Source organism: Pteropus medius, unplaced genomic scaffold, assembly GCF_902729225.1.
Source record: "Pteropus medius unplaced genomic scaffold, Ma_sr-lr_union100, whole genome shotgun sequence".
Classification (NCBI taxonomy): domain Eukaryota; kingdom Metazoa; phylum Chordata; class Mammalia; order Chiroptera; family Pteropodidae; genus Pteropus; species Pteropus medius.
In genome coordinates, this window is record NW_024349798.1 from 17561320 (window position 1) to 17586550 (window position 25231).

A 25231-nucleotide genomic window follows, 5' to 3' on the forward strand; every position below is an offset into this window, starting at 1 on the left:
TAAATCCCCCAACCTGTGTGTGTCCTTCCCCTTCCTTGTGCTCAAATCCAGGGCTGGCACTCTCATCTGGGCCACCACAGTGGTTGATGTGTCCACTCTAGCGCACACTCTACAGACCCCTACTTGCCCAGCAGGAGGGGTGGGGGCCTCCCCTGTGCGAGCTCACTGTAGCCCCGTTACCCTGAGCCTTCTTCCCGTGGCCCAGCTAGATTTCAGGTCCACCTCTCCTTCATCTCCGGGGGCCTTTCCTGACCGCTCCATCAAAAGAGCCCTATGGCCCTGCTCTCCCTCCTGCCCTGTCCTCTGATAGGGGTAATAAACATTACTGTTACATAAACTATTTTATTTAAATAAAATCAGGAACAGACCCTTTCCCACTCACAGATGCACACACACCCACCCTCTTGTTCCCCATCACCCACGGCCACCTCAAACCAGTGGTTCTCATTGTGACCATTTTGCCTCAACCCCAGATCAGGGGACACCTTCCATGTGAAGGCCCATTGCTCCCTGATGATTGAGTGGTACACAGGTCTAGGCACAAGTCCTCCTAGGGTGGGACAGGAGGGATAGGTTCCCCAAGGTACCTAGACCCAGTTGGCTTCCCCACCTCTCCCCACACACAGCCTGGCAGTACCACCAGACACCTAGAGCTGCTCCCTGTGGAGGGCAGGTCCCCTCACCTCATGGGGAGGTTCAGCAGCCACAGAGGAATGCCCCCAAGGGACCCCAGAGTGGGTGTTGCTGGGCTGGGACGGAGCACCAAGTTCCCAGGGGCACTCTGAGGAGGGCACCGAGTCTGCTCAGCATCCTCTACCCAGAAAAAATGAGTGCCTCAGCAGCAGGATGGCAAGGGCCTCGGCCCCCAGGACCTACCTGTACCTGCACCCCACAAGGACACTGGGAGAGCCACTAGCACCTGGGCAACTTGAGGGCCTGCCCATCTGGGGAGATGCCATGCATGTGGGAGCCTGAGTGGACTTTGCGATGTCCCCTACGGTAGGCTGGGCTTCACCTTCCCTTACACTGGCACCTTTCAAGTCCTACTCTGGGGCACACAAAGTGGCTTAGGTCATGAGGAGAGAGCTGAGGGGACTGGGGTGGTGTCTTTCAGAGGCACCTTATAAGTGACATAAGGGCAGGCTGGGAAAGGGTGCAGGGCTGCCACCCTTAGGCCTTTGGGAGATGGGTAGAACACCTGTCCGCTCACTCAGGTCCAGCACCCCCTTCTGGGATGGGCTCCCTACACCTTCTAAACCAAGTTCCCTGTGGTGAAAGGCCAGCAGAAAGAAGGGACTCTGAAAAAGGCAGCAAGGGACCAACAGGCTGAGCAGCCAGCAGGGGAGACTGTGGGAGGGCCACAGCAGCCTCCTAAAAGGTAAGGCAGAGAGCTGTCACCTGCAACACCTGAGGGGGGGTGTTGCAGAACTGACAGGAGGGCCGACACAGCCCACCCAACCTCTGCAGGAGAAGCAGGGACCCGAGCAGAGGAGCTGCAGCCTACCCGGCCCACGTGGACCATCAGCGGTGTGACGCACTGGCCACCCTGTGCACGAGGCTACAGGCTGATACTGCGCTGGTGGCGGCCCCCGCGGCCCCCACTCCGGGGACCCAGCTCGTGGCCATCCAGGCTGGCATGGTCCGAGAGACCGCGCAAGTGCTCCACGGAGTCGCACTTCTGCAAGTCCGAGGCCACAGTGCGCAGGCTCAACAGGCTCAGCGTGTCCGCGTCGGGGGCGGGACCCGGCCCCAAGCCTCCACCCTCCTCCCGTGCACCTCCCTCAGCCCCTTCCATGATCCCGCTGTCACCGTCCTCGCCACCGTCTGGCCAGGCCTCAGCGCCCACAGGGGACGAGCGCCGCGGGCCTGGGGGACGGGGGGGCAGGCCCCGGCGCCGCGCGTGGATCTGCTCGCTGATCTGCTCCAGGTTGCGTAGGGCCACCGAGTAGCGGGTCTTGGCCTGGGCCACCTGCTGCTCCAGCTCTGTCACCTTGGCCTTGTGCTCCTGTGGAGGAAGAAAGGGATGGAATGAGGCGACCTACTACGTGACTCTCTACAGCCCTGGCCCTGCTCACAACCCAACATGAGCACCCGTGCCAGGACACCACCAACACACACAAACGCCTGCTGCTTTACCAAACTCCCGCAGACCTGAGCCCCACCTTCTTCTTCCTCCCTGCCCCCACCTCCTCTTTTCCCTTGGTCCACTTTCCCTGCCTAGCCAGTTCCTCCTCCCCATTCCTCCTGGTCTCCCTTAAATCTCCCTTGTTCTCTTCTTTACCTCCTGTCAACTCCATTCTCCACTAGCACCCACATCCCCACCCTACCTCGCACATGTCTCTGGTCCCTGGCCCACCACACTAATCCTAGAAGACCAGCAGCAGGCCAGCACCCCTGTCCCTGCCCTTTCCATGCCTCCCCACATCTGTCCCAACAGCACCCCGCCTCCTCCTCTCCACGTGGCTACCTCTAGGATCTGGCTGAACTGGGCCTTGAGCTCAAAGTAGGGCCGGCTCTTGCCGATGGCCCGCCGGAGTGTCTTCTGCAGGGCCTGAACCCGGGCCTCGGCCTGCTGGCACAGCCGCGTCACCCGCTGGTGCTCCCGCTCACCTCGTAGCCGCTCCTCCTCTGCCTCGTTCACCTGGCCCAGGTAGGGCAGACAACACACATCAGAGTTGGGCCACACTCCAGATGTCACTCTGGGGGGCCTCCCACTGTCTGCAGAGCCTGGAGAGGACATGTCTCTGAGACGCAAAGGACAGTAGTGCATCCCTGCACCTGCCTGGTGTTACCTGCACCGCCGGCCTCCACTTTGCTGCTGCCAGGAGAGGGGGTTAGGGCCCTCCAGACAGCACGTGAGAAGCTGGAAATGTCTGTCTGGGCACATCTGCCACAGCCATCACCATCAGAGACCCATTGTGGGGACCAGCAGCTGCAGCCGAGGCTCTCCAAGTGTCTATGTCCCAACAGGAAGCAGGCAAGGGCTCCAGCCATGGTACAGCCCTGCCACATGTAGCTTCCAGGACCCTCCCCCAGTGTTGTGCAGGCCATGAGCCTAAACTGGGGAGCAGAGAACCAGAGGTGTGACCAGTCTCTGGAGCTGATATGCGCTGCTCTAGACTAAATGCTGGTGCCCCCAACATCCATATGCTCAAACCTGATCCCCAGGCTGATGGAGTTGGAAGCAGCCTTCTGAGGGGGGGTCAGGTCATGAGTGGAGCCCTAGCAAATGGGATCGGCACCCTCGTAAAAGGGCCCTGGAGAGTTGCCTGTCCCTCCACACCATGAGGACACAGCGACAAGACAGCCGGCCAGCCAAGAACCAGGAGGGGGCCCACACCAAACACCAGATCTGCCTGGGCCTGGATCTTGGACTTCCAGCCTCCAGAACTGTAAGAAGTAAACATTTGTTGTTCAAGTCTGTGTTGTTTTGTAATAACAGCCTGAATGGACTGAAACACCTGCCCTTCCCCAAGTGAAAGCAACAGATGGTTGCTGATGCCAGTGATGCCCTGTCCCTGGTCCTCTTCAGTTAGCTTGAAAATGATACACAAATGATACTTCCAAAGTCAAGGTACAGTGGCAGAGCTCAAAAGCACAAAAGGGAGAATGTTCTGAAAACAGAAGTAAGCTGCTGAACCAGAGAGCTCAACAGGGATGAAGTGCTTGGGCTGGTCCCCCATCTGGAGGCGAAGCCTCAGGGGACCAAATGGGGCAGAGAAGGGACAGACTGTGCCTGAAACAGTTGTGGCTGAGGGAAGGCTGGAGGGCAGGAGATAAGAGAGGAGGGGATAGGTGCAGGGACAGCGAGGAAGCAGGGGACCCTGGGAGAATAGCAGGCACAGCCAGCCTACCTTGCAGGTGGCGTGGTTGAGCATCTCCTGCCATGTAGGGTCCAGCCGGTTCTTGTCGGCCATGACGCCCTGCTCGGCCACAAACACCATCTCCCGGGCAGCGTTGTGCATGCTCACGGCCCGCTCATACCGCAGGGCTGCCTTCTGTGTCTCCTGCTGGGCCTGGGGGGAGAGGGCCATCAGAATGGGGAGCCCCAAGGGACCACAGCTGACCACGGACACCTACCCAGGTGAGGACAAGAGGAGGGCCTGCTGCAACGCTAGCATCACCTCTCAAATTGTACTAAGGATGGATGCCAAAGAAGCAACATTCTATGAAGATATTTTGTAGGGATGTGGCCTAAGAGAAGAAATAAAGGCAGAAATAGAGATGGAAAGGATCCTGCTACCAGTGAAAGGTGACTATGTGGACCTAGCAGTCTCAAAGGCCACTGGCCTTCTGCCAAAGGGAGGACAAAGAAAGGTCCACACCATTTTGTTGGAAGGCAGCCAGTAGCGTGGCCTGTTTCAGAAAGACAGTATGCTGAAGACCACGACCAGGGAAGCTGAAGGACAAGTACTCACAGTGATTCATCGACCTGCTTCCCAAACAAACACTGGGACAAACCTAAGTTTCCAGTTCTAGGAGACTGGTTAAATATAATACATTTAATATAAGAAATTATTAAACAGCCCTTAAAAATGATGATATGGATGCATATTTATTGACATGGAATTATGTCACAACACAAGTAAAATAAAGGTATAAAAACAGCATACATTGTGTAATCCCATCTTGCCAGAGATGTATATCTATACACACACACATAATATACAAAAAAAGTTTTAAGGGGTTATCTGTACTATATTAATCATGTTTTTTATTTTCTACATTTTATGACATGTTGACACCTTGGGGGCCTTGCTGGCCCTCCCAGGACTAGTTAATTCCTAGAGATAGTAAATCCCTATCCCCCCACCCCCACCTCCCACCCACCCCCAGCCAGCATATCTTTCACATGCAAATCAACCAATCTGAGGCCCACCACCTCCTTAATCTGACCCTCACACACCAGGTCAATGCTGCCCCTACCCTAAATCACTTAGGGCAGGAACCAGAAAACTAAGGCCTACCCCACGGCCCAGAGCCTACCCCAATGACAAACTGTCCTGTCCTAAGACTGCTCCAAGTGCTTACTCTATCCTATCCACTCCCTTCCATGGAAACCACGAAAAGGCTGTGGGTCAAGACCTTCCTGCCCTGGCACCTTCTTCCTCCTGGGGACCCAGGTGCTTCCCCACATGCCCCTGCATGGCGCAGCATGCCCCACTCTTGGGAACTGTAAGTAACAACCTCTTCTTTCAAGGCCGTTTTTTCTGTGTCTGTTGCCTTACCATGGTCAACCAAAACAAATCCCAGGCACAAGAACCATGAGCCACGTGTGCGGTAGGATTTGGGGTGACTCTAGTTTTCTTCTTTATCTTATTCCAATTAGTTACAGTTAGTTTCGTACCAGTGAACCCACCTTATTTGTGTACAGAAAAAAAAAGGAAGGAGAAGGTAAAGAAGTGGAGGGTAGGCAAAGAAAAGAGAGACAGGAGCAAAGGAAAGAGAAGTGTACGGACAGGTGACAAGAAAGGCCAAGTGCCTCCTGTACACAGAGACCAGGGAGCCTGGCACCAGCTCCCGGGACGCGGGATAGCAGACGATGGGCCATACCTCTTTCGCCAGCCGACGAGCCTCATAGTAGGGCCGGGCCTTCTCGATGCAGCTCCCCAACTGGGAACCCTGCATGTTGAGCTTCCTAGCAGACTCCTGCAGGATCCTCCGGTAGGTGGTCCTGGCCTCCTGGCAAGGGACAGAGAAGTGGGTAGGAGAAGGTGGAAGCACGTGGGCAGGTCCCAGTGCCCTTAGCTTCCTACAATGCCCCTTCCCTCCACTATGCCCAAGAGGGAAGGAGACAAGTGGCAATGGCCCAGGACCAGCCCAAGGGGGTGAGGGAACGCAGATACTCACGTCCAGCTGCAGCTCCACCTGGTTGATCTCCTCGCTGGCCTGGTTCAGGTGTTCCAGCTCCTCCTGCCACAGACAGGGTGGTGAGAGCAGGAGGGTGGGCCCCAAGGGTGTCCATTCATCAGGTTGGAGAAAAGAACCATGAAGTGGCTGCCCATACACTGCAGTCTGTGCCCCCACACCGCAGCACCTCCTCCCCACACTGCAGCCAGAGCCCACAGTCTCTGCCCTGGGCCCCTGGGACACATTTAAGTATGCATACCATCAAAGCTCAGCACCTGCAACCCAATAGCCCTGAGAGGTGGCAGCTCATGGCCCAGGAAGTGAGGGGAGCCATTGGAGGCATGGGCCTGCTGGGTGGTGAGGTGGTAGGATCACCTACCCAGGGAACACCAGGCAGGGGCACGACATCCAGCATATTCACTCCCAAGCTGTGCCTTGGTGCATACACGAAGGCACCAGTGACGTGGAGGAGTGGGGACCCAATAGAGCAGGTGCTCAGGTGGGAAGCCAGCAAGGCTGTAGCACAGGAAATGGGTACTGGCACTATCCCCAGCACAAGGAGTGGGACATGTGGGGAGGGCAGGGAGACAATGGTGGAGGCCACCTGTAGTACCCCAAGGAAACGCAGAATCATGAGGGCCCGGTGGACAACTGAGGCCAGATCAGGGAAGAGTGGGTAGTTCAAGAGGCATGAGGCCTGCTGGGGCCATGGGGTGATAGCGACCCCAGGTCTGCGCATAGCAGATCCTGTGCCAGGGAGAGAGAGCCTCAGGGAGCGGTCACCGGACACACAGGCCCCAGGATCCTCTGGGACAGAACAGGAAGGAGTGGTGGCCTCAAGTGTCTGCCCCTGCTCTTTCTCGGTGGAGTTCCTGGAGCTCAACAGGCCAAGGACACTCCCAAAGCAAAGCAGTGCCCAGGAAAGGCCTAGTGCTCACTGAAAGACCCTGCCTGCGTCTGCCTGCTACCCGTGGCCCAGACACTAGCCCTCCAACCACCCAGCGCATGGTCACCTTTCAGTCTTTTTATGTCTATACCCTCCTCAAACCTGGGGAGACTTGACTCGGCAAGTGCAGTCCAGGAAACGAGGGTATACGTCCTGATCACAGGAAAAGGAATGCACCAGGCCCAAAACAAGGAGTAAAAGCATGCATACCCACCCGATGCAGACCCCGCTGCAAGATGCTCTCACACTTGCCCCCTGAGTGTGGCAGAGCTGAGCTGTCCAACAGACATGCAGCCTCCTGCACACTCCAGTTTCTAGCAGCCACATTAAAAAGCAAAGCCTAATAGGTCATGCTGTAACAAAGCATTTCATTTAATCCATATACCTCAAATATTACAATTTCAACAGTTTACCAATATAAACTGCTAACACTTTCACATTCTTTTTTGAAATAATTTACACTGTCTTTCTCATTGCCTTTGAAATCCACGTGCATTAGACCCTCGGGGCATATCTCAACCTGACCAAGTGGCAAGTGCTTCCCGTACTGGACAGTGTGGGTAGAAGCTAGTGCTCATGACCACCTGGTTAGCCACGCAACCCAGTGTCCATCAGACAAGACAGTCTGGAACCACAGGCCAACAGGGCCTAGGGGCCCCAGGGGAGGCCAAAAGCAGCTCTAAGTTTCAGAGTGCCTTCCTAACAAGGACACTGTCACTTGCAGCTGATGGGATCACCCACAGGCCTTCAGAAGAGGCAATTCCTCAGGGTGTGAAGCAGCCTGTCGTGAGCTCCTGTGGGTACCTTGGCCCAGAGCAGTTTCAGACTCTGTGGCACAGGCAGTGGCTCTACCAGCCCCATCTGTACACTCCTTTTCTCAGTTCAGTTGCTTCCACAGACAAGAGACAGTGAGACAGGACACTGGGGATGGAGCTGGGGCTGATCCAGGACCTGCCCTTTCATCTGGCACTCCTGCTACTGTGACCACTCTCCTAGGACTAAGGATGTCCCTGGATGGATGCCTCAGAGGAGAGGTACCATCCCCTCAGAAAACCATGGCCCTGGTAAGAAGAGGACAGGCCTCGGGGGAGAAGGGGAAGCAGCGGGTATAGGCCACCCTGCAATGTCCCTGTGAGTTCCCACTTGATTCCATGCCCAAAGTGCTCCCAGCATCTGACAAGGTCATCAGGGGAGTGAGCAGCTCTACATGGTGTGACCCCCACTGGAAAAAAGACTCACAGGGTGCTGGCTATAGGCCAAGGATGAGGGTTCACACCAGCACAACGCCTGCCACAATGATATCTTCTGGTGAGGTCTCTCCCTCCAAGTCACAAAGGTCCTAACAGGCTGGATGGCAGAGTGGGGGCAGCCAGGCTGGGGCAGACCCAAGGCGAGGCTTAAGGGATCTGATGAGCATGGGGCCATCTGTGCAGCTGGCGACATGTCTCTTGTGGCCTGCCCCACCAGGGACTCCTGGCAGTCTGAGTCAGTGAATATCAACTATCATTGAGTCCGCTGCCAGCAGGGAGGCAACCTTCCCAGGCAAACAGCGCATCCCCCGACACCAGGCCGCTGAGGCAGAGGCCTAGGGCTCAGGTGGCTGCCCACCTGTGCAGGCCATTGGAGCGCAGGGGCAGGAGGCCTGGGAGGGGCCGGGCCAGGAAGCAGAGGACGTTGGCTGCCCATGGCAGCCGACCTGACACTTCACTTCAGATGAGGATGCAGAGGCTGCAGGGTCACCCTGAAGAGTCTAAGGAGGAGTGTGTGAGTGAGTGTATCTATTCGCCTCAGCAAGGAATGTGCCTGCCACAAAGGGGTTGAGACAGTCACGGTTGGAGGGGTGGAGGAAAGTAGTGGTGCAGCATCCCCCACCCCGCAGCACTACCCACCTTCCCAGCTCCCCTCCTGGGACACACTGTCTCCCAGAGCAGAGGATCAGCTTGGAGGTCTCAGAGAACTATGCTGAGGTCAACACACGGGCACATACAGTGGCCTTCTCTGGGGGACAGGACACTCCCCATAGGCCTGGAGCTGGCCTTCAGCTGGCTTCCCTGTGGGACTTCCAGAGGAGTCTCACCAGACAATGAGGTCATGGGCTGTCTGCCTGCTGAGGAACCCAGTACCCAAGTCACAAAGAGCCTCGCTCAAGGTTCCAAAAACACCTGAACAGGGTCCCTGCCTCCAGGGCATACCTGGTTGTAACTCACCAGGCCACACACTAGGGCCAGTTCCCACCTACCCAGACCAAAATCCCACTGTCTGGGCACAGCACAGGCACCAGTGTTCTGACTGGTGTTACCTGGTGGGTTCTGATGGGTCTGCAGGGGTGGACCCACTGAATGCACCCAGAATCCACGCTAGGTGCTAGAACACACCACCAGAAGACTTTTGTGCACTGTCAACTAAAAGGGACCTCCAAAGACACACGCCCACTCTCTTCCTCACCCAGAAAGGCTGAGTGCCTGCTGAGGCTGGAGCATGGCCCAGAGAGTACACCCGTGATGAAGGGGCCTCTTCTCCCTAAATGACCCAGAGCATGCCCCGCAGTTGGCAAGACAGACGAGGGCCTGCTTGCCCTCAGTGCAGGGACAAGGAACACGGCAGGCTTGCTGGAGGCCAGGGCTCTCCCTCCACCCCTTACACAGCCCATCCAATGGAACTGCCCATGATGACACAGTATTCTACTTCTGCATCACCAACGGCACGGGAAGAACTGCCTTTTCGATTTTATTGAATTTTAATTGATTTTCTTAAGCAGCCAGCTGAGGCTAGTGCCCACAGGACTGGACAGTGTGACACAGGAGTGTGACTTCTGTGTGGGCACCGGGAAAGCAGACTTCTGCACAGGTGTGAAGAAACCAGGGCATCTCCTCATGTTACGTGGCTGCTCCCCAATGAGCACAGGAGTCTTTCTCAAAGTGCCACCTACAAACTTTCACCAAGAGGTAAACTGAAGAGTTTGATAAAGAAAAGAACCGTGGGACCACGTAAGAGCAGGGCGGGAAGGGGCAGTGTGAAGCTGCAAGACCAACCCCTCACTTCACAGGTAAAGAGCCGAGGCTCACAGAGATCGCCTGACCTGCATGGAACTCACAATCTTCGGGCTGGAGGCTGCTGAGTCTCAGCCCAAGGCTTTTGCTACCACTTGTTTCCTCAGTGACGACAAATCTGTAGAATGAGCAGGAGAAACTGAGCTGATTTCAACGCCATGCCTGTGAGACACAGCAAGAATGTCACTGAGTCATACTGGTAAACGAAGGGCTCACCGCTGTTCCACTGTGAGCATGGATGGTTCCCACACACATCCTGGGAGCCCCACTGAGGGGGCAGGAAGAATGCTGGGACCAGCTTTAACTTCTCTGCACGCACGGAAGTCACCTAAAGGTTTGCTGACAGAGAAACCCCGGAATGCAAACCCAGGGACGCTACTGCTCACTGATAGGTGAGTCACCTGCACATCAGAATCTTGGAGACGCCACAGCCCACAGAACAGACTCAACCCCAAACACACAGAAACATCCTGGCCCTCACCTGCCCAAGTGGCTTCCCCAGGGAGCCCTTCGCAGCCCCTTCCTGGAAACACTGTGATCGAGCCTGGTCTGGCCAAATACCTACTGCAAGTGGTGCCCACCCGTCCCTCCTCACTCACTGCTCCTCCAGGTCTTCCTCAAATTGCACCCAGTTGACTAACAGGCCTATAAATGTTCAAAGGCCATTAACCCGCTCTCCTTCCATCTGCTGCACCTAGCATACTCAGTGCTGAGCATCTGCACTGTTGAAGCCTGACCACAACTGATACAGGACCTGAACGCATCAGAGTTCCTTACAGGCCTAAAGTTGACGCCACCATTATAAGACACAAAAGTCTCACCCTTTACAGTTGTGAACACTCCTGAGAGGCACTGAGTTAAAGTCAGAGTCACCTCCTTTCATGTCCCACTCAGTCCCCACTTGCGCCATCTCTGGGCTGACAGCCCCTCTGCTTATTTGGAAAGAACAGTTTTACACTCCACCTAAAGTGTGCCTCTTGGGTCTGCCATTTGTCCCTTTCCTTCAGTGAGGCTTAAGCCACACACTCCAGGCACTTGGGCCAGTCATCCCAGACAAATCTGTTAGGTCTTGTCACACTGTGCTGCAGTGATTTGTTGACAAACCTGTTTTCTTCTCCTGCCCCAGTGCACTCATGTGCCAGGTCTCCAGCAAAGCTGGTACCCCTGTCTCTCCCCCATCAGTCTCCTCACCTGTATTCTGGGATCCAGTTCTTCCTCCTCTCTTGGAGACAATTTGGCCTCACTGTTGTTGCTTCCACCTCCTCCAGGCTCCTCTGCGACTGGGCTCCGAGGGACTTCATTCTCTACAACATCTGGCCTCAGCTCCCCCTGGGGAGTCTCCCGCCCCCCAGGAACCTGCCTGAACTCAGCCATGCCCACCTTAAGAGGGCAAAGCCCTATGCACAGGAGAGGACTGACATGCTGGGACCAGGGCCCCAGCTTGGGGCTTCCTAGGCTCTGGGTTTCTCTCCCCAAAGACTGTAAGGGGGCGCAGGGAGAACCTCACACTCGGTTAGAGGACGCGATTCAAGTTCTCAGTGGGGGTCCTAGAACTACAACCTTGTCTGTGCCAAAGTTCTTCCCTTCCAGCCGCAGGGAGCCCACCAGGAGGGACCCGGGGCAGTTCTGAGGCAGGGAGCAAAGGGGGCCTGGATCCTGGGCCAAGGCCTGCGAGGAGTCGCACCATTCGGGAGGACGGAGGCAGGTGCCTCCAGGCTGGGCCCGAGCAGGCTGCGGACGACACTGTCCAGGGAGCTGCAAGAGAAACAAAGGCCAAGGGCACGCTCAGCATCAGAACGTCGGCCACCGGCGCCTCCAGGCCCTCGGCCAATGAGGCACCCCACTCTCAGTCTCCCATGCCCCTCACTACGACCCGCTCCACCTCCAATTCTCATCCCTCAAGGCCTTGAGGTCCTGCTCCTCGCCCCCCACAGCGCCTCCGGCTGCCCCAGGTCTCATCCCGTTCGGCTGCCGCTCGTCGCCCCCTGAGATTCACCGCGTTACCGCCAGCCCCGCCCCACCTCTGCGTCTCTCTCTCCAGGCTGCGAACCGTCCGACCCGCGTCTCCAACCACACGCTTCTTCAACCCCAAGGACCCCGACACAGGCGGGCGCAAAGGTCCCCACATCAGCCTCACCTGTGCTTACCCTCCCGTGCGCGAAGCTCCGCCACTGAAAACAACCTCTCCCTCCCTCCCCGCGATGAGCCAGTCCAACCAAACACGAAGCGGACGAAAAGAAGCGGAAATACGTCACGCGGCACCACGCCCTCCGGCCTGCCGGTCACGTCCTGCCCGCCGCGTTTCGGTACAAAGTGATACCCCACGCGCTCGGGTGCGTCTGGCGTCACCTCCAGTCTTTCCCCCGCCACAGCTGGATGAGACGGAAACATGAGCGAGCTGCGCTGAGAAAAACTAGGGCGGGATATGGAAGTCAAGAGTGCCTGGTGAGTAAAATGCTAGATACAGAACGAAGACTGGACACCGCCTCTAGAGAGAGCGCTGCCATCTTGCTTCATGGTTTTGCGGCTCCTGCTTCACGACACCCACTTCTGGCCTCGCCTAGGAAATCCGCCGCAGCGACGGCGCGGTGGTGGGATGGCGACCTAGGCGGTCGGGCAGCTTGAGTCCGGGTACCAGGGGACGCCGCCGTTCAGACGGCGGTGGTTTCCAGATGTGACTGACCCCACTGCTGTGAACTCCGTGGTACCCTTTAGTGACGGTGTGTAACCGACAGTAAATCTGACGGTAAATCTCTGTCTTCCAGGCCTCTGGCCAGCGCATGGCCGCACCCAGAGCCAGGACCTGTCCTTTGGAACGTCTCACCAGGAATTTTGTCAACGCGAACTCGGCGCCTCAGCGGTCAGGACCCTGCGGGGAGGCGGGGTTTGGTACTCACCAGTGTGAGGATGTGAGCGGAGCAACCTGGGAGCAACTGCCTGCATCGCCAGGATGGGCGCTGTGTTTCTGCAGAAAGCCGGATCTCGGAGCGGGCTCAGGGTTTGCCCTGACATGTGCAGCGCAAATGGGCTGAACTGCCTTCCCTTTGGGCCTCTTCTCTCGTTCCCTCCCACTAACTCACCACAGCAAAAAAGGTGTAAGAAATAGAGCCGAACACGCCTGTAAGAGTAATTCCAGAGTTTTTTCCACAAAATTAGGAGTTTTATGTTGAAAATTCCAGCAGTGACATTTATTACTGCAGCAAGTGGGCAGGACGCTGAGTGTCTTAAGTGGACCGGTCTGGTGGACAGTAACGCCTCAGCCTTCTGTCATGGTCCTTATTGTCAAGTTGACATGCAGAAACAGTAAAAGTTATGATGCAGGACAGGGCATATTTTCCCAAGTGACAGGGAGACCAAGCCCTGTAGAAGAGAAGAAGAGGGTCTTTTGGCGGAGACTGAAGAAAGAATTCACACATGCCAAAGTTAGAGTCAAAAGGAAAGTTTGTTAGAAAAAGGGTAATACTCGACAGAGTGTGGTCTTCTCTCAGAGGCAGAGAGTGAGAGGGACCCTGAGTGTTTAGGGAATTCCGTTTCTATATAATTCTTTAGTTATTGTGAGTTATTGTTTAAAAAGACTTAACCCAGTTCCTTTGACATGGACATAACCCATAGGAAGGGGATGAGTATGTAGCTTAAAAAGGTAAAAATATGTAGAGTAAAGGGCCTGCTGGCGGTTCCCAGCCTTTAATCCTTAGGTTCCCCAAGGTTTTAACCATAGGAAATGATTCTTGGTTCCTGTTTCCCCTTCACAGGTGTGGAGAATGGGTAGTTAGTTATCCAGCAGAAATCTTCCTTTGTTCTGCAGGTGTCCTCCTAGCCTGGCTGCAGAGCTGATCAGCACACTGCAGTCTCAGAATGTGGCTTCATTAACATTTTAATTCCCTTGCTTCCTCCCTACTTTAGTTACATATAGAAATCAAACTATTTGTTTAGTCTCCAGCAGTCACTTTGATTTTGTGAAATGGGAGTTTCACTGTAATGACCATATTACCCACCTTCTGTCTACTCTGGCCTGAATCCTCCCCGCTGTCCCTATTTGGCACCACGTCAGTGTTGTCACCCTTGGACCTGTTCCCACAGCTCCTTTCCCTTTTCCTCCAGTGCTTCACAATCAAGAGCTTTTAGTTGTCACAGAGCTTTGCTGCATTTAGTGGGAAATGTCCTGCACACATGTAATGTCCAGCCTGCCACAGTCATGCCTTATGTGTCCACTGGCCTCTCCCAGGATTGGTCCTCACCCAACTACATCAAGTACAGCCTCCTGTACAGATTGTAACGCAAGCCTCAGCAGGTAGGAGGAGGTTGGGGGCTGCGCACTGGCTCCTTTCATTGAGGCCAATGTGGATGGAGGTGACAAATTAACAATTTTCTAGAGCAGCACTCTGCAGTGGACCTTTCTGCAGTGATAGAGATGTTCTATATTAGTTCTGCAGATGGTCACCACTGGCCTCGTGAGCCACTGAGTAAAATGGAGCTACTGTTATTAAGGAACTGCATTTTAATTTCGTTAATTCTAATATAAATAGCCACATGTGGCTGATGATTCCATTATTGGACAGCACAGTTCCGGAGTATGCCTTTCCTGTAATCTCTTCCTGGCACATTTTGAACTTCCGTGTCTTCAATACAAAACAGATGTCTTTCGGTCTCCATTGTCATTTGTGTCACCTCCACTATTAAAGTCCCTGAATTACTTCTACCCTTGTTAAATCTGGGTTTTTCAGAAGTAAAATATTTTTCCAAGTTGCTCATCTCATTTAATGATAAAAACAGCTAACACAATGCAGTGTTTACCTGTACCAAGCACTGTTCTGAGTGGTTTATGTCTATTCATTCGATTCTCAGCACAACTGAGGTATATTATAACTCCACTTCTAATGGAGGACTAGAAGTTAATAATTGGCCCAAGGTCATACTGCTGAGTAATGGTACCAGTTTTCAAACTCAATCCAGGCCCTAAGGCACAATAATATACTGCCTCAATTAAGCTTTATAAGGAAAAGTAAGATTATTTAAAGTCTTTTAATTCATTATGTTAAGTTTAAATGTATCTACTTAAGTTTTAAATGCCCCAATCTGTGAAAATAACCCAAATCAAAATATTTTCTAAGGATGCTACAAGTTTGCATGTGATGCTAGCATTGTTTATACTACTGTGCTTAGCCTTAAAGGTGTTTCAATCATAAAAACTGATTTTATACTTACCTTGTATTTTCCTTTGAAACTGATTTTCCCTGAAGGTTCTGCTTCATAGTTTTAAGCTCATTTTCTATGTCTTGTGAACCTGTGATTCCTAGATTTGGATTTTGAACATAATTTTTATCTAACAATTTTAAGTTATCACTAAGGACTAAGAAATTTTATTAAGGACTAGGACATCATTAAAGACTAGGAAAAAGTTTGTATTTTAAAGAAAGCTAATTTAAATATCTTCTCAACAGATATGCTTTTTGTGCTATACCGAGTGTATCTAGTTTACCTATATCTAGTTTACTACAGCTCTTCACAATTCATATACCTGCCTAAGTGTAAAAATAAGTAGCAGCCTCAGAATCAGCATCCGGGACCTTGAAGTTGGCAGTACATTGTAAGAAGCACCTCCCTCCCCCCAAAAAGCACAACCTCCAATCATTTTCTATTTTCTGTTTAAATTAATGTAAAAGACCCTTAATTCCTGTGTCACGTCGTTAAAATTACTGTGTTATAGATGCAATTTGTAAGTTTGTTTTTCCCTTTCATTTCCTAGAGTCCATTTTGATCTGGTTTTACAATATGTTTTCAATTCGAAATTAATAAAAATCCTCATTGCTTAAAAAAAGTAAAATCTACAATTCAGGATTTCACTAACTTTATGCATTCTTTCCTGTTCACATGACTCCAGATTGTTAAGATTTCACTTTTCTGTACTGGTTTCTTTCCCTGTTGGCAGACAGTGTCAGTTGACATCTTTGGAATCATTGGCGAAGCACCAGAAGCTACCGTTTTCATTGTATGTGGGACTGAAACGAACGCTTTAAGAATGAAAGCATGGTATTTAGTCATTAACTTGTAGAAGCCACCTTGGCAGAGCTGTGGCGAGGATTACGTGAGATAACAAGTATCCAGTCTGGCCTCACTGTAAAAAGTCACTATCAGGACGCTTCGGGTGGGTGGAAGCACCTGCAAGGCCACCCGTCGGTAGTCCCGTGGGCGCGCGCGTCACGGTACACCAGGTGGTGCATCCCAGACTCAGATAGTGGTGCTGCAGCAGTGCGCATGGGTGCAGAGGCGGACAGAGAAGGAGCAGGAATTGGTTAAGCCGGGGAGGAAGGCGGGGCCTTGATACGAAAAGGAAATAGGGCCAGATCCTCCTTACGCCCTGTGAGCCCGCCCCTCGTTGTGATTTCTGCGGAGCCTGCCGGGCTGCACGGTCTGAAGCGTTCACGCCTCCTAGTCCTCCCAGCAACCAGTGACGCTACCCTTGTGAGGCCTACCAGTGATCAACCCCGGACAGCGAGGCTGAAGCTTGACCCCCAACCCGCAGGCACCTCCCTGCTCCCCCGACTCGGCGTCCGCGCCCTCGGCCAGCCCCTTCTTTCCCTTCCCGGCCCCAGTCCCGCAGTCCAGGAGGCAGGGGTCGGCGAGCCGGCTGAGTAGGAGCCGCGCGGTGTCTGAAGAGCCAGTTGGCAACCGGTGAGGGGACCAAGGGGCCGGGAGGGAAGGGTTGGCGCAGGGCAGCGGTCCGCAACTGTCGCCCGGCTTGTCCACTCGGAGCGTCTAGCTTCTGCCACCATCTTGAGCACCGCCCCGGCAACGAGTGACGCGGAAGGGTGACGGGATCAGCCATTGGACGGCGTACGCCCGCCGCCGCCGCGCGGCCTGCTCCTCCCAGGCCTGACCCTCCGCGCGTTCTCGCCGGTCCTGTGACCTTCAGGGCTGAGAGCCCCTCGACGCAGGCATCACTAAGCCGAACCGCATTAAAAGGGCAGCAGCAGCCACTGGGCTCCGCGACGTTAAACGCCCCTACTGCCCACAAACGTTCTTGATACTGCGTCTTGCCTTTCCTGTGGGCTGGCGCCGAGGGCTGGGAGCAGGCCGGAGGGTGGGAAATGTGCCACCAAAGGAAAATCTGCCCAGCAAATTGTGACTTAACTTAGCTACGACGCCTGGAATTGGCTGCGCTGCGGGAGGGTCAGGGAAGGCTACCTACTAGGGTGCGGCCTTCCTCATTCCGCGAATAGTTGTGCTGGGCTCCCGTTGAGTACCAGACGCCAAGTCTGAAAATGAGTCACCTACTCTCGAAGCTCCCGGAGTGGAGCGTGATCAGGGGAAGGACTTCAAAGATCTTGCAGAATGTTCAGGATGCTGAGGAGGTAGGAGTGGAAGTCAGAGGCCTTATTCCGGGTCCCTTCTCTGAGTAGTTTCCTGAAGAGAGTAAATCCTAAAACCTCGGCAACCGTATTCTCAGACTTGCACATATTTCGACCTCCCTATTTTCATATGAAACATGGTAGCTTCCTTTACTGAGTTTTAACAGGCAGGCTGTCCAAGGTCGCACAGCTGGTCATAAAAGAATCAGAATCGGGACGCTGGCCTTTCTAGTTCCCCTACATAGGCTGCAGTTGCGACCCAGTAAACCAAAGGAGAGTTTTGCAGTGTACACAGGGGATGGGGCTGTGGAGGAGAGGGCGACTGCAGGAACAATGTTTGAGACTGTATTGCAGGTTAATACCGCGGTTTTAGAAAGCACTGAGTGCCTTAGGTGTGCCGAGCTTCTTGCCAGGCCCAGGGAGGGTGTGCTGGGTGCTTTGGCCCCTCTGGAATGCAGTTTAGCCCAAGTGTCAAAGGAACGCAGAAAATAAGCTATCCTACTTTGAATGTTCTCTCCCAGCCAGCATGCATACTTCCTCCACACTTGCCAGATTTCATAGGAGAATCTTGGTGAAGGGAAAACTTCCCAAAGAATGTATTTAGATCAGAATCAGGCTTGGGCACATGGGTGCGAGGGAGCTGTCATTCTTATTTCCACCAGCTCCTTAAAACATCAGACCTTATTTGAAGCTGGAAGGGAACCTTCTTGTGAAGCCCTGGACCTTAATTCTGTTAGTGGAAGAAGGAAGCCAGCTCTGGACTTCACACTGCACCCTCACCTAGAAAAGGTGCTGACACTTTTGCAGAGTGGATAGGAATCACTGTTTCCTGTTGTTTTCACTGATTCTTCAGACTAAAGCCAAGTACAGGGATGGTGGTGTGAAGGTGCTCAGCGGGGTTTCTCTAAGGAGGGGTTATTGGACCAGACCCTGAATAGGGGTGGGGTGTGGCCTTTCTAGGTGGAAGGAACTGCAAGAGAAAGGGCCCCAAAGCAAACTTCAGAGGGCCAGGTAGACTTTTCTACTCTCTAGATTCCTTCCCTACCCAAGAGTGAGAAAGGGATAATTTACTTTTATATGCATATAGATTTCATCATCCTCCAGGTATGTCTCAGTCCTGGACACAACAATGTCTTCAGGGATGGGGCAGTGGTGGGGATTAAGGAGACGGAGAGAGACCAGCAGAAGAATCATCTCTCCTATTGAGGTACCGCACCCTGACCCACTTCTGTTCACACCCTCAGTATCCTTTCCCCCAGGGCCACAAGGAATCAATGCTCAGCCCAGTCCACATGTGGTGGTCCCTGGGGCCGCCTGGGGCTCTCCACCAAGCTGCTGCCTGCTAGCTGAGGCCCAGAATGGTTGCAGCTGTTGGGAGAGCTAAAGATAGGCCACCAGGCCTGCTGTCCCCTTCCTGTCCCAGGCAGAGTCACCCACCTGCCATGCTCATGCTGGGTGACTCTGGGCAAGCTGCTGCAGGAGGAACCTAGGGTCACAAGGGGGTAACCAGTAGTACCCATCTCAAAGGACTGTTGGAAGGGTAAAATGGGGACATATACACAAACACATGAGAGTTGTATCAAAAATGTTTAACTTCCACAACCGAAGTCTTTTTGTCAGTCAAGGTTTCATTGAGCCAAAAATGCCAGATAAAAGACCAATTTGGAGCCTGGAATCTATCCCCCCAGCAGCGTGGCTAGGTAGAAAAGACAGCTTGTCCGACGTCCCAGAGTTTTGCAAGTTTTTATGCATCAAGTAGTAGGAAGGAGACATTCTGAAAGAATTTTCATGAGCCATGGGCAGAGGGTGGGGGAAGGTGGAGCGGGGCCAGCTCTGGGCTAGCAGAGTCCACATAAAGAAATGTCCACTGCTGTGGGCAAGCTGGGGCAGCAGTCTGGAAGCCCTCATGTAAACGAGGGGGCTCCTGGGGTTAGACAGGGCCTGGCTAAGAAAATCTGTGGAAATAGCCCCCTGGAATTAATTCAAAGTTCCAGCAGGCAAACAGGAATGTGATCGATTTTGGTTAGCTGGTCAGCATCTGTTAGTAGACTTGCAGTTCTGTTGTTCTCTCATTCCCCAGCCTCTGTAATTTAGAACCTGTCAGAATTTTCTCCTTGTCAGAGGCATTATATGTTGATGCTGGTAACAGCTGGGAGAGCAGCAGTAAGAGGTACTATATGAGTCACAGCTGGTCTCCTGGTCGGCAGTGTACATGCCTACTTTCCAGAAGTGTAGGGGAACCCCTTGGAAGGGCACCAGGGCCCTGAGTACTGGGAGGTGGGACAGTGGCCTCTGCTCTGGCTTCTGAGGCCCTGAGGGTCAGTGTGGTCAGTGAGCCCCTCCCAGGCCAAGCCTTGGGGGCTGTGGACTGGGCTATCCTCCCTTTGTACATTGTCCCAGGACTTGGAAAGGCCATGTGGGTAAGCCTTGGGTAAGTGCTTACCATCCAATAGAAATAAAATGTGAGCCACATTTGTAATCTTTGCTTTTCCTAAAAAACAGGTGAAATGAATTGCAGTATTTCATTTAACCCAATATATCCCAAATATTTCAACGTTTATTCAATATTAAATGTTAATGAGATATTTTGCATTTTTTTCCCATATTAAATCTTCAAAATCAGTAGTGTACTTGACCCTTGCAGCACATCTCAATTTGGACCTTTCCAGTGCTCAGTAGTTACATGTAGCTCGTGGCTGCCATTATGGGCTGTACAGCTGAGACAGCCCTCAACCGCGCTCCTGCAGCCCAGACCCATTTCCCCCAAGTCTTGCTTCAGGATGGAGAAACTACAAGGTGATCACTTTTCTCTCCATCCCATCCCAGAAAGGCTGGTCCCTGGCAAAACAGATAACCAGGAAAAAAGCCTCATACTGACTCAGAAAAACTGAACTGCCTCAGAAGAGATTGTTGGTAAAGGTGCTGAATCCTGACTATTTCCTACATCAATTAGATATAGTATGAGATACCTGCATATCTATTAAGAAACAAAAATGAAGTGATATATGAAACTCAGAATTTATCTTTAACCTACTGTGAATATTACCTTTCTCCAAGTTTATCTTACTCCTTAGTAATTTTTTATTAGTTATATATATATAGTGTTTATAAATATTTCTAAGTATTAAATGCTTGAAAAATATTAAAATACTTTATCGAACAATTAGAACTTGTCACCAATTCATACATAGTTATCCTATTCCCTCTTTCCAAGCTCACCTTGTCCTTATTTTTTTCCAAAGTTAAAGAAGTGTGGTGGTACAACAACTTCAAAACTCTGTCAGGAAAGTGGTGGTCAGAAATCTTTTTTTTTTTTTTTTTTTTTGGCACAGTAATATTTTACTTTTTCTTTCAGATTTCCTTCTTCTGGGACAAGCTCCAGCATGGGGTGAGGGGCAGAAGGGACACACCTGAAGGTACAGCCTGCACTCAAGCACCAGACCTGTCCCAAGACCAGGGTGTCTTACTCATACTGGTAATGGGAGGAAGTGGTAGCTTTATGTATATGCCGTTTGTGTTTACATGGCTGTCTTACCTACCTTGGGCATGTGCCCTGGGAGGTGGTGACCTGGCACAGGGCGGATTCCCAGAAACTTGGCCTGGGAGGTGCCACGGTTCCTGGAGACCCCCAGCTGAGGCAGAACAGTCACCAGGACATGAGCATTGCTCTCTTTGGCATTTGGGATCAAGCACAGAGTATTCACAGAAGGTTTTATTTACATGATTGTAGATTCCTTTGAATTGACGACCAGCTAGAATTAGCAGCCCAATGTCTAGGCTGAAGTTTCCCTCTGGAAGAAGTGAGGGACTCCCTGTAAAGTTTGCCCATCCATCCTCTTTGAAAAAGATGTCTGAGATTTAAAATACTCCAGACCCCCAAAAAAGGTCTTTGGGGGTAGGAGGAGTGTCATAGATGAAGCAGATTAGCAAGTGAATAATTGGTAATACTGTTTTTTTAGTTTTTTATATTTGAAAATGTCCATTAAAAAAATACCCTCCTCCATGAAACATTTCCCCTTTTTCTCTCCCTGCTTCTCTCCTCTCTGCTCAGTTCAGTCCACCTATCTCTCTTACTTCATTCCTACAAGGCATAACACGTCCTGCTCCAGAGGCAGCAAGAGAAATTCCAGCATCGGCCACTCCTGCCCAGGATGCAGGGGAGCAGAAGCCCCAGAGTCCATCCTGCAGGTTTGTGGCTTCCTAGGTTTTTGTCAGTTGACCCCATTTGTGTCCAAAAGATGAAGACCCTGTCTGTGGTGTTTCAACCAGAGCTCTGGGTATATATATTTCCATCTGCTAATAAGAAAATGACTGCTGACCATTTTGTTTGCTTCCTCTCCCTGATATGTTGGGTGACACAGCCTGTAACTGATAGTGACTTTACCTAACCTCCAGTGTCCCACTGAACTGAGCTGAGGACAGATCCAGCTGGGAAGCAGTCAGTGCTGAGTGCAGCCTGTTTGTGCTCTGGTTCACAGGCATAGGAGGCTCTGTGCACAAAGGCCAACCCTGCTCCCGGGCAGCTGCCTGGACCAACTTGTAAGAAGTATTCAGGGACACCACTGGAGATAAAGGACAGCAGAATAGATTCTGTCCCTGTAAAGGGACTTCTCTGCTACTCTAGGTTCTCAGATCCCTGGAGCTGGGGCAGTAAAGAAAGGCTGCAGAATGCCTGCAAGCAACTTGGAACCCCTGAGAATTAGAAAGGATGCCCCTTCCTTCTCCTTGGCCTTCTCTGAAAATGTGAAAAGCACTTCTTGGATAATGCCATCAACTTTTAATAATACTGTTTGTGAATTTTCCATGCTCCCTTTCCACCCCTTTCCTGGGTCATCAGTTGCTTTCCCTGGGCTAGGCCAGGGGAACATGGGGGCTGCACACTGGTGTGCAGTGATGATTTAGCAGGCATTTCCACAGCCAAGGAGCAGTGCTTTGGGGTCTCTTAGAAGGGAAGGTATTCCCTTGCCCAAGGCCACAGCCCCTCCTGAGCCTTAGCTCAGGCCGCCACTGCTCAATGTGTTTATGCTTCCAGTCCAGGCCTCAGGAAACCTGGGCTTCAGAGGCAGGCGCTAGTGTGGTCCAAGCCCAGGAGCCTTCTCATTGCCCTGGTCGTTTTCAAGTGCATCTCCAGGCCAAGACCCCTGATCTAAGGCCAGAGAACAGGCAAGGCACTCCCCAAAACCGCAATGTGCTGCAGGAAAGTTCTCCTCTGAGTCCCTACTGCCCTTCCTGGTGGCACAAAGACTCCTGTGGCTTTTCCTCCCCTTGGAGAATGGAATCGGAATTCAGCGTTCACCCCTGGGTTGACCAAGCTGTAGCCATTGCACTTGTCGGTGGAGTTCACAGTGACCTTGTCTCTGCAGGGCTCACGGTGCAGGGCTGACCAGCCACAGCACCTGCCCAGGAGAGAAAGAACCCTGAAATCAGCAAACCGCCTTTCCAGGCTGTAAGAAAACTGAAAATAACCGCGCAGCTCCAGGAGGTGCATCCCGAAGCGTGAGTGCTACACTTCCCGCCCTCCGGCCGCTCTCAGCATGCACGCTGCATCAGAAGCGGCGGCGGGCAGGCCTTACGCGTGCAGTGAATGCGGCAAGAGCTTCCGGTACAGTTCGGTACTGCTAAGACACGAGCACGCTCATGGCGGCGATCGCCGCTTCTGCCTGGACTGCGGAGAGCGCTGCACTGGAACCGTTGAGCTGCGCGCGCACCGACGCGCTCATGCAGGCCAAACGCTCTACATCTGCAGCGAGTGTGGCCAGAGCTTCCGCCATAGCGGCCGCCTCGATATGCACCAAGGCATGCACCGATGGCGCCGCCGCTCCTGCCTTTGCCGTGTCTGCGGCCGCCGCCTCCCACACTACCCAGCTCTGCTGCTGCACCGGCGCCACTCGCACCCACCGGAGCGGCCCTGCCGCTGCCCGCTGTGCGCTCGTATCTTCCGCCAGAGCGCGCTGCGTTTCCACCTACAGCGGGCGCACCAGAGGGGCACCCCGGCCACACCAGCTGCCCTACTGCACCGCTGCACACAGTGCCCGCAGGCCTTCCGCAGCAGCGCAGGGCTGCGGAGCCATGCGCGCATGCACGCGGGGCAAAGCCCAGGCCAGGCCAGTCCCTGGAAGGCACGGGCTCCAGACAGGCACCCGTGCTGTGTATGCGGCAAGAGTTTTAGCAAGAGCTCCACGCTAACGCGACACCTGCAGACACACTCCGGCGAGAAGCCCTTCAAGTGCCCCGAGTGTGGCAAAGGCTTCTTGGAGAGTGCCACGCTGGTGCGCCACCAGCGTACGCACACGGGCGAGAGGCCCTACGTGTGCGGTGACTGCGGGCGCCGCTTCAGTGAGAGTTCTACACTGCTGCGCCATCGGCGCAGCCACCAGGGGGCGCGGCCGCACACCTGCGTCACCTGTGGCAAGGGCTTTGGGCAGCGCTCTGACCTGGTGGTGCACGAGCGCATCCACACGGGCGAGAGGCCCTTCCCGTGTCCCGAATGTGGCCGCCGCTTCAGTGACCGCTCGGACCTCACCAAGCACCGGCGCACGCACACAGGCGAGAAGCCCTACCGCTGCGAGTTGTGCGGCAAGCGCTTTACATGCGTGTCCAACCTCAACGTGCACCGGCGCAATCACGCCGGCCACAAGCCCCACAAGTGCCCCGAGTGTGGCAAGGCCTTCAGCGTGGGCTCCAAGCTGGCACTGCACCGCAAGACACACCAGGGCGAGCGGCCGGCACAATGTGCTGAGTGTGGCAAGTGCTTCAGCCATAGCCGCTCGCTGTCGCAGCACCAGCGGGCCCACACGCGTGCTCGCGCGGCCGCCGCTGCCACCCAGGCCACCACAGCCGCTGCCCTCATCTTTGTTGGGCAAGCAGGACAGGACAATCGGGGACTTCTTGTGTCCCAGTTGAGGGAGCCTTGCTGAGGCTTCCCTGGAGTGTGCTAGGCAAGCCTGGGACAGCGGGGCCCAAGTCGCACATGGGCATCTGGAAAGACCTGTGGCTCTCGCCCTTTCCCACCTCAGGTGGTAGGCTTTCACCTGACCTCCTGTGTTCCTACATCTGCTTCCCTTGTCAGCCCTTTTCCTGTTGTCAGTCCTTTCCTTGGGGTAGGTTCCTGAGTCAGGACAAGCCCCAAACCCGGAGAGAGCCTGCGTTTGGGGTGCTCTCAGGTGCTTCCTTCCTGTCTTCCCACATGGGTTGTCTCTTCTGTCCCTCTCTTTTTTCATCCTGAGTCCCCACTACCTCTCTCCTTCCTGATACTTTGATGTCCTGCCTCTTCAGGTAATAATCATGGGTCGTGGCCACCAACACATCCTACCTGCCTTTCCCGCCTCTTGGTTCCATGTGGTTGTTAGTCTCTGCTCCCTTGGCTTCTGAGATGGGAAATTTGCAGGCAGATTTGGTGGGGGGCTTGCTTCACTGGAGGACATCTATATGAAGCACCTAGCCTGCTGCCTCCAACAAATGACCCACCCACGTAAAAGTGGCTGAGAGCCCTCAGTGTGGCCACTCACCTGTCCCAGGGGCCAGGCCTGATGGTGTCTGGTCAAGGTGCCTCTCAAGACAGTGTTCTCGGCCTGTTGGGGGACATTAGTCCTAGGACCTGAGCCAAGACCACCTGGGTCTACAAAGCTGAGTACTGCCAAGTGGAGCATCAGAATGTTACCTCCAAGTCCAGACTGGAGCAACAGGACAGGGTGGAAAATTCCCTGGAATTGCCAGTTTTTTCTTATCGCCAGTGAAATAAAAGTGTGTGTGTGGGCTCCAGGTGCCAAGAGCCTCTTCTGTACAACCTGAGGCTGGTGTTTGCAGACTTCAGGAATGATCCAGGAGCCTGGCCCCTGGATGCCCCAAGGTCTTGCCCCTCCCGAGGCAGCCTGGTGATGCTGCAGGACGGTCTCCCTTCATTTTGTACTGGAGGCAAGACTCCTTGAGGCCTGTACAGTTTGTTTGCTTCTCTTGGTTACTGGAGAGGACAAACATGGCCCAGAGTCACATACCTGTAGTCCTGCTCCAGTTCATCCCTCCAGAATGACCCGGCA

At 53.5% G+C, this 25231-nt stretch overlaps 2 protein-coding genes across 27 annotated transcripts; one reads left to right on the forward strand and one right to left on the reverse strand.

The window, feature by feature from the left end:
- Positions 1–326: 326 nt before the first annotated feature.
- On the reverse strand, positions 327–12135 carry SH3BP5L (SH3 binding domain protein 5 like). 4 transcript variants are annotated; one of them, XM_039885535.1, is made up of 7 exons: positions 11984–12135; positions 11038–11601; positions 5851–5913; positions 5554–5682; positions 3855–4016; positions 2468–2641; positions 327–2005 (listed from the first exon to the last, which is right to left on the reverse strand). In XM_039885535.1, exons 2-7 carry the CDS (start codon positions 11218–11220, stop codon positions 1559–1561), a joined length of 1158 nt encoding a protein of 385 aa, XP_039741469.1. In that variant the 5' UTR covers positions 11221–11601; positions 11984–12135; the 3' UTR covers positions 327–1558. The 4 variants fall into 4 exon arrangements, with proteins under 4 accessions (XP_039741469.1, XP_039741470.1, XP_039741471.1 ...); XM_039885536.1 differs by having other exon boundaries at positions 11994–12132; XM_039885537.1 differs by lacking the exon at positions 11984–12135 and adding an exon at positions 11868–11958.
- A 13-nt stretch (positions 12136–12148) lies between these two features.
- On the forward strand, positions 12149–24978 carry ZNF672 (zinc finger protein 672). 23 transcript variants are annotated; one of them, XM_039885511.1, is made up of 6 exons: positions 12149–12291; positions 12612–16518; positions 17858–17984; positions 18300–18402; positions 20551–20670; positions 21247–24978. In XM_039885511.1, exon 6 carries the CDS (start codon positions 22730–22732, stop codon positions 24110–24112), a length of 1383 nt encoding a protein of 460 aa, XP_039741445.1. In that variant the 5' UTR covers positions 12149–12291; positions 12612–16518; positions 17858–17984; positions 18300–18402; positions 20551–20670; positions 21247–22729; the 3' UTR covers positions 24113–24978. The 23 variants fall into 23 exon arrangements, with proteins under 23 accessions (XP_039741445.1, XP_039741448.1, XP_039741451.1 ...); XM_039885514.1 differs by lacking the exon at positions 18300–18402; XM_039885517.1 differs by lacking the exon at positions 18300–18402 and having other exon boundaries at positions 20551–20611.
- The last annotated feature ends 253 nt before the right edge of the window (positions 24979–25231 follow it).